We start from the raw sequence: 6,693 nt of genomic DNA on the forward strand, positions 1-6,693 counted from the left end.
TGAAAGCTTCGGTGAACACACGCATGGCCACGTAGGTCGACGCACGCTGGTCCATGAGCTGATGGTACAATATCTCCGCTAACAATGACTCCACACGTAACTGTTCCTGAGACAAACTACCCGGGGGATACCATATACGCACACGGCTCCAACGTTTTAACCAGTTGTAAGTTGGAAAGTACGGCGCACAACGGTCAGAATCCGGACCCAATACCACCACCTTCACCGCATCCCACGCGTTACCCATGAACGCCACACGTCCAGCACACCGATGCAAACGCGTCAACTTACCTCCAGAAATTAACGATGCAACCGCCACCGCCGCTCCTACTGTATGCCCAGACGCACTCGATATTGCCTTCATCGAAATAAATAAAAAATTTAAATGTCGATTCTTTTTATCGATCACCGAAGCAGTTCCCCCGCCTCATGCCAACTGACTCCCTCATGCCAAGAGGGAGTTTGGTTTGCTTGATGCTGCCTGGTCAACTTGACCTCTTTGGTGTTGGGTTTGGTGTTGACGACTAAACGGCTCATGACTTAATGAACTTAGAGCTTGGTCGCCTTATTGATTAAATTGACAAGTTGGTTTACGCTCGGACGAACGAATTGATCGAGTGAGTGACGAAATCGAGGACAAAAATAGAACGGGAAGGGGAGTTAAGGAAAATGGAAGTACCTGCGATGCAGAACCTTGTCCTTGTATTTAAGGACTCGGAGCGGGCATTGGCAGCCGCCGGTTGCTAGTCGCCGAAATTGGACCGCTCGACGACGGCTGTGGCACTGGCAGAGGCAACGGGTCTTTTTTCGCCGTAGTAGATCCACCCGGTATTGTGAGAGGAAGCGGATCCCGTCTGGGCGTCGTAGGGGGAGTCGTCGTCGTAGGGGGAGGAGTGGTCGTAGGAGGAGGAGTCGTAACTGTAGTAGTCGACTCTCGGGTGTGGGCTGGCGTGGTCGTCTCACCTGCCGTGGTCGACTGTTCTGGCGCGGTTGTTTGAAGTGTGGTGGTCGAGTGACCTGACGTGGTCGGCGCAAGAGTTGGTCGAATGATGCCGTCGGGATGATGCGGGTGGTGTCTCCAGTCCCGGTGGTCCCAATGGCCGTCGTTCCAGTAGGTCTGCTGGTAGTAGGGTTTGAGGAATGGGTTCATCACGAACGGCGTGACGTAGTTGGCGTCGAGTTGCGGCAGAACGGAGGCGAGCGAGACGGCTGCGTACGATTCTTGTGAGCAGCAGAGGTTCTTGATTTGGTCTGGTTCGACTTTGTTCATTTTGGACTCACCGGCCGCAACAACGACTTTGACCACGAATTCTCTCCAAACAGGCGTCAGGAAAGCTAGGGATTGATACTCGCCCGTTCGGCGAACCGCCTCATTGGTGAGCTGTTCTTTATGGAAATAGTAGAGTAGCTTGATGTTCTCGATGACAATGTCCAAGACTTCGGCGACTCTATAGTTTGAGAGTGCCTCCGCTGCATCCTGGATGTACGGGAGGGTCGCGACGAGCTCGGTTTGACGGATTCGTAGCACCAAAATGGCTTTGTGGACATCTGCAAACGCGTGTGCGTCATCGATTTTTAGCGCATCAAGAAAGACGTTGGGGAAATTGGGCTCGGACTGCGTCAAATCGAAGACGGAAGGCAAGTACCAGCCGTCCAGCACGCCTGCGCCGTGCCCAATGCGGCGCGCTTCGATAGCGAGCGCGTGATTTGCCTGCGCGCGCTGGAACTCGGCGTCGCGTTGTGGGACAGCGGCGGCCAGTTGGCGGTCGAGCTGAAAGTAGCCGTAGTTGCGTTCCTTCAGGTTCGGTTCGAAGGCGTCGATAAGTCGGCCCTTTTCGTCGACGTATGAGCTCGGTTCCGACCAGTCGCGGATATTGGCGACGACGTTCCGACTGCCGGACGTGCTGAGGAATTCGATGTCGCCCAGGTCACCCTTAGACACCAAGATGGTGCCGCGAAGGTTCACGCTGGTGGTACCACGGCCTATCAAGCTTCCGAGGATTTCCGCCACCTCATCTTCTTTGGCCACCACCGCAACGGGCGCATCCCGCACCACACCACCAGCACCCAAATACTTGCTCGCCCCCATCACCGGCCCACTCGTTGAATACACAATCGTTGTCGGCGCCAATGCGTTGAACCCCACCGATCCGGAACGGTATTCGATAGGCACGACATAACTTTCTTGCACCGGAGGCAGCCACGGAGTATCTGGCGCTGTGTTCGCGACCAACCAAGGATTCACCTGCTGAGTCCCTCTCAAAACACTGCCACCTACCAAATTCCACAAACCCAACAAGCCAAGACGAACCTTACCAGTGGTGCCCATCCTCGCATGCCCCCATCCTCGCATGCCCCCATCCTCGCATGCCCCCATCGGGCTTCACCCCGTAGGGTGGTTTCACCCCGTAGGGTGGTAGTCTTGTTCTCACCTTCTTCTCATTTTGGCATCCCATTCAACCAGCCCTAAGGGTCACGAGCAGCCCATCAGGGCCGGTGACAAGGAGTCTCAGGGTGGAGATTTTATCCGGTGGAGGTGGTATTAGATTATGAAGGTTATGGTAACTATACATTCCGTTTCTGGTCTCAAGGACATGGATGGTCTTTGGGGCAAGACAGACCCTTATGTTGCGTTGTCGTACGGATCTAGCTCGTGGCATACCGCCACTCAGAAGGATGCAGGTTCTGAGGCAGCTTTCGAGGAAAGTTGGACCTTTGAAACCGAAGAGGACCTCTTGTCCGAAGTTAAAATTAAAGTGAGAGACAACAGGACAATGATGCTAGACGGAGTCTTGGCCGAAGGGGCCATCGGCTTCGAACAAACAGCGGGCTACCATTTCAGCGGCGAAATCGGTCTCATAAACAAAGATCACGGCCACGAACCAGTCCTTAAGTTTACTCTGAAATGCCAGTAACGAACGCTCTTGACGCCAGCAACTTACGCCAGTATTTTTTTTTAACGAACGACTTCGGAGTTGATTCGGGTGTGTGGGGTTTCTTTTTGGAAAGGGGGAGACAGTTGGCGCGGACAACAAAAACTCCGGCCACTCTTGCAGCGCACCTCAAACAGCGTCCCTCGTTTAGTGGTCCCTCGTTTTGTCTCAGGAGTCGAGTTGCTTTTATTTTCGAAGTCGAGCGGTGATGAGAAGTTTACGGTCGATCCAGTTTGGTGGTGTCGGGAGCGTTGGCTGTTGTGGTGGGTCGACCCATCGATGGGAGGGTCACTGGGCCAACTGCTAGGTTTTGGCGAAGGCCCTGGCTCGGTGCGGGCGTGGGAGGTGCCGCAGGCACTGCATTCGTGACATACTTGATCTTATTGCTCCGAGCTGGAGACCGCCCCGGTGACGATGTGGTGCCGGCCCGCCCCGGTGACGATGTGGTGCCGGCCCGCCCCGGTGACGATGTGGTGCCGGCCCGCCCCGGTGACGATGTGGTGCCGGCCCCCTCCTCTGTGTCTGGGGTCACCACGTATTACTCTACCCCGGCCACACACAGCTCATCCCTGTCGCCCGATTTTGTGCCGGACCTCAGCGAGATCGGCAAAATTTCTGAGACGGAGCTGGCTCTGATGAAGGCACCGACGGACGTGTGCAGGCGGACATACAGCGACGTTGTGCAAGCGAAGAATGATTTGCCGATGGTAGAAGCGACGAGCATTGCCTGGCAGAAGTTGGACTGGAGCGACTGTGCTGAACATGGCGGCAGGATAGTGTGCACGCGTGACCAGAACACGGACGACGGGAACCTTGGGTGTCATTACTTTGGCACTCCGTGGAAATTCGATTTTCCTACTGTCTGGGAGGGTGTCGTTCGCCACGTGAAGCTAATAGGTGCTCGTACCAGTGTAACGACGAAGACGAGCACGACAAACTACTGACTGTCCGCCGAGCGCTGGAGATTGCGGGTTCGATTCCCGGCGTTGACTTGGACGGTGTCAGCGAACAGGACCTGTATACACTCGGAAGGGAAGTTGATCTGTCCCTGAATTACTACGCACGTCAACCTGGGAGCCCATTCCTGGATTTATCCCCGCCCAAGTTGGGAGACTGGTTTGACCACTGCAGTGGATCGGTAGAGACACTTTATGAGAGTTGGGTCACTCCGTCGTACGACGTCGAGCGCATGCAGTTTGAGAAAGTCACTGGGTTCTGGACAGACAAGTACTTGCCGCCGTATTATAGCGCTGCAGTTCGTACAGAAGGCTATGACGTAAAACACCACAACATCTTTTGCTAGAGAAAGGAAGAAAAGCAGGAAGTTGTAGACGCCTGGAACAAGATCGCCCCTGCCTATCGCCGTCCGGCTTCGTAGCCGTCATCGACCATGCCGCGGGGTGCTTGTGGAGGGCGAACCCGACTAAGCGGTCAGAGCCGAAAAAGAGTGTCGCTTCCGGTTGGCTAATGATTGATTCATTACCGTCCTCTTGGACCACTCGAATGTTGCTGCCGACTTCCTTGATCATCCCCGGAGTCAATTGGAGAGTGCAATTAATTACTGTACAAGGCCGCCTCCACCACGCGTGTTGTCTCACGTAGCTCTCTGGGCCTATCTATCCGGTGAGCCTACTCACCTTTTCCAGGTACTGCCGAACCTCCTCACCTTTTCCTGGTACACCTCGACCTCCTTGTTGGGCCTGGATGGTCGTATCTCTCCACCCGACATGCATCGGGGTGGTAAACACCTTCATGGGGAGCGACCATTTGGGCGCGAACCACCTGGCGTCTCCGATCCGTAAAGGGACGATGCTGCGGAGCTTGGGTCGACGAGCACCACGACGATAACTCCTGTTTGTATGTCGGTCGGTGGGTCTTCCTCTAACGGTCGGTTTCTGAGGAGGGACTCGGCCGTTCGCTCTCGGAGCATTTGTTGTCCCACTTGCTTGCGTTTTTGCTCCGAGCTCGGTGGGATCATGTCCTGCATTTTGTCCAGGACAGGGAGTTTGCCGAACACTGCCTCGTACTGGGATGTGTTTATCGCAGTACTGGGATGTGTTTATCGCAGAGTGGGGCCTTATGTTGTGCAGGTGGGTGGTTGCATCCACCATTAGTTCCCTGGCTCTGACGCCTTCTTGCCATTGGCGCCTTCTTGCCATTGGGACTTGCGTTTATGTCGTTTCCTTGTGGTCGGTACGGCGCGGCGGTTAGGTGCTTACATCCTAACTGGCACGTTACCTTTGTGCGGAAGACCCCTCGGAAGCTGGTGCCGTTGTCCGTCAGTACTATTCGTGGAACGACCCAGAGCCGGTAGAAGGTCCTGAAGGTCCAACGTCGTATCGGGTCGCGTGGTCGAGTGAAACGGCGTCCATGGCGGCGGCCTTTCCCAGCGCCCCTGTCGCTTTTGCTGGTGCACCGGTGGTGTCTTTTGTCTGGTCACATGAGGCACCTCTGGTCATTTTTTCGATGTCCTGGGCGTAGTTGGGCCAGTAGTGTAAGGCTTAAACCCTCTTGCCGACTCCCAGGTGGGCGCTCGGACCTAAGTGGAATGGATGACCAGCCGTGTGCGCAACTGGCAGGGGACGTAGATCTTCTGTGTCCTGAGATGGATCCACCACAGGTCGTTGTAGTGGTGAACTGGTAGGTTGGGGTTCCCCTCTATGCTTTGACGAAGTCTTCCTTTGTCGGGGGCGCAGGGAGATTGAGCAGTCGGGGTGCCCACATAGCCGCGACCTTCACCAATAGTGCGTCGTCTCCTTCGTCGTCGTCGGTCGCCAGGGTGTGACGAAGACGCACCGAAACCTCTCCGAGGTGTCCGGGCTGTTTCAGTTTTGCCCTGCCGCGCAACGACCGGGTTTTGCCACGTCGGAAAAGGCCCGACCGACCCGAAGCCTGGAGTGTACTTCGCATATGGGGACCAGCCGCACCGCCAATGCCGGCCCCGAACTAGTTTTGTCGTCCACCACGGCGTGGAGCGTTTGTCATCCCCCCCAAGCACAAATATAAGAAGGCGCGTCCAACGAAGCCCTCAACTGTGGAAGGTGTCAATGCCGGCATGCCCGACCACACAAAGTACTGCGCTACTCTTCTCACAGTCTTTGTCACACCCATGTGTGCTCCTCCTCGTCCGTAGTGCAAGCCGCGAATTACTCTCTCGTAGAGCCCCGGGCACGTACCCTCGACCCGTCGCGCTCTACATAACCTTTGTGTCCTGGTTGGCCCTCCTCCTGGACTGCACGCCTCACCTCCGCCAAACTCGGCAGATCTATGCCCACGTCTATCTTGTCCACCTGCTTGACCGGTAGTCCCATGGTGTCTAACAGATCATCCTCGTCGATGTCTGGAGCGGCATACCTAAAGCCAGTCGGCAACGTTATTCTGACTTCCCTGTAGGAACTCTATATCGAAGTTAAATCGCACTAGGTACAATGCCCAACGCTGGGCCTTGCCCGTGTGGGCCGTCGCTAGGTATCTGAGGTTGTTGTGATCCGTCCGTACCACAAACTTCTCTAGGCCGAGGTAGTCTCGCCATTTCTCTAGCGCGTACTTGATGGCGTAGAGCTCCCTCTCTCGGGTATCCCACCTTCGTTCTGTGTCCGACAACTTACGGCTTGCATACTCCAGGGGCACTTCTTGGCCGTCTTGCTCCTGCATGAGCGCTGCTCCTACGCCCACTCCGGAGGCATCCCTGTATACTACGTACGGACTTCCTGGCCGTGGCGCGTGTAAGGTTGCGGTATTCGCTACTCCTCGCTTGAGA

At 55.7% G+C, this 6,693-nt stretch overlaps 3 protein-coding genes across 3 annotated transcripts; 1 reads left to right on the forward strand and 2 right to left on the reverse strand.

Annotated features, from left to right (window-relative positions):
* Positions 1–706: 706 nt before the first annotated feature.
* Positions 707–2,329, reverse strand: GNI_107700 (hypothetical protein; the record flags this gene model as incomplete). The annotated part of the gene is made up of 1 exon (XM_011133124.1): positions 707–2,329. The coding sequence occupies one exon, from the start codon at positions 2,327–2,329 to the stop codon at positions 707–709; it is 1,623 nt and encodes a 540-aa protein (XP_011131426.1).
* A 220-nt stretch (positions 2,330–2,549) lies between these two features.
* GNI_107710 (C2 domain protein) lies at positions 2,550–2,915 on the forward strand (the record flags this gene model as incomplete). The annotated part of the gene is made up of 1 exon (XM_011133125.1): positions 2,550–2,915. The coding sequence occupies one exon, from the start codon at positions 2,550–2,552 to the stop codon at positions 2,913–2,915; it is 366 nt and encodes a 121-aa protein (XP_011131427.1).
* Positions 2,916–6,287: 3,372 nt separating this feature from the next.
* Positions 6,288–6,587, reverse strand: GNI_107720 (putative Gag-pol polyprotein; the record flags this gene model as incomplete). The annotated part of the gene is made up of 1 exon (XM_011133126.1): positions 6,288–6,587. The coding sequence occupies one exon, from the start codon at positions 6,585–6,587 to the stop codon at positions 6,288–6,290; it is 300 nt and encodes a 99-aa protein (XP_011131428.1).
* Between the last annotated feature and the right edge of the window lie 106 nt (positions 6,588–6,693).

The sequence above is a fragment of the Gregarina niphandrodes genome (assembly GCF_000223845.1).
Source record: "Gregarina niphandrodes unplaced genomic scaffold scaffold00024, whole genome shotgun sequence".
NCBI lineage: Eukaryota > Apicomplexa > Conoidasida > Eugregarinorida > Gregarinidae > Gregarina > Gregarina niphandrodes.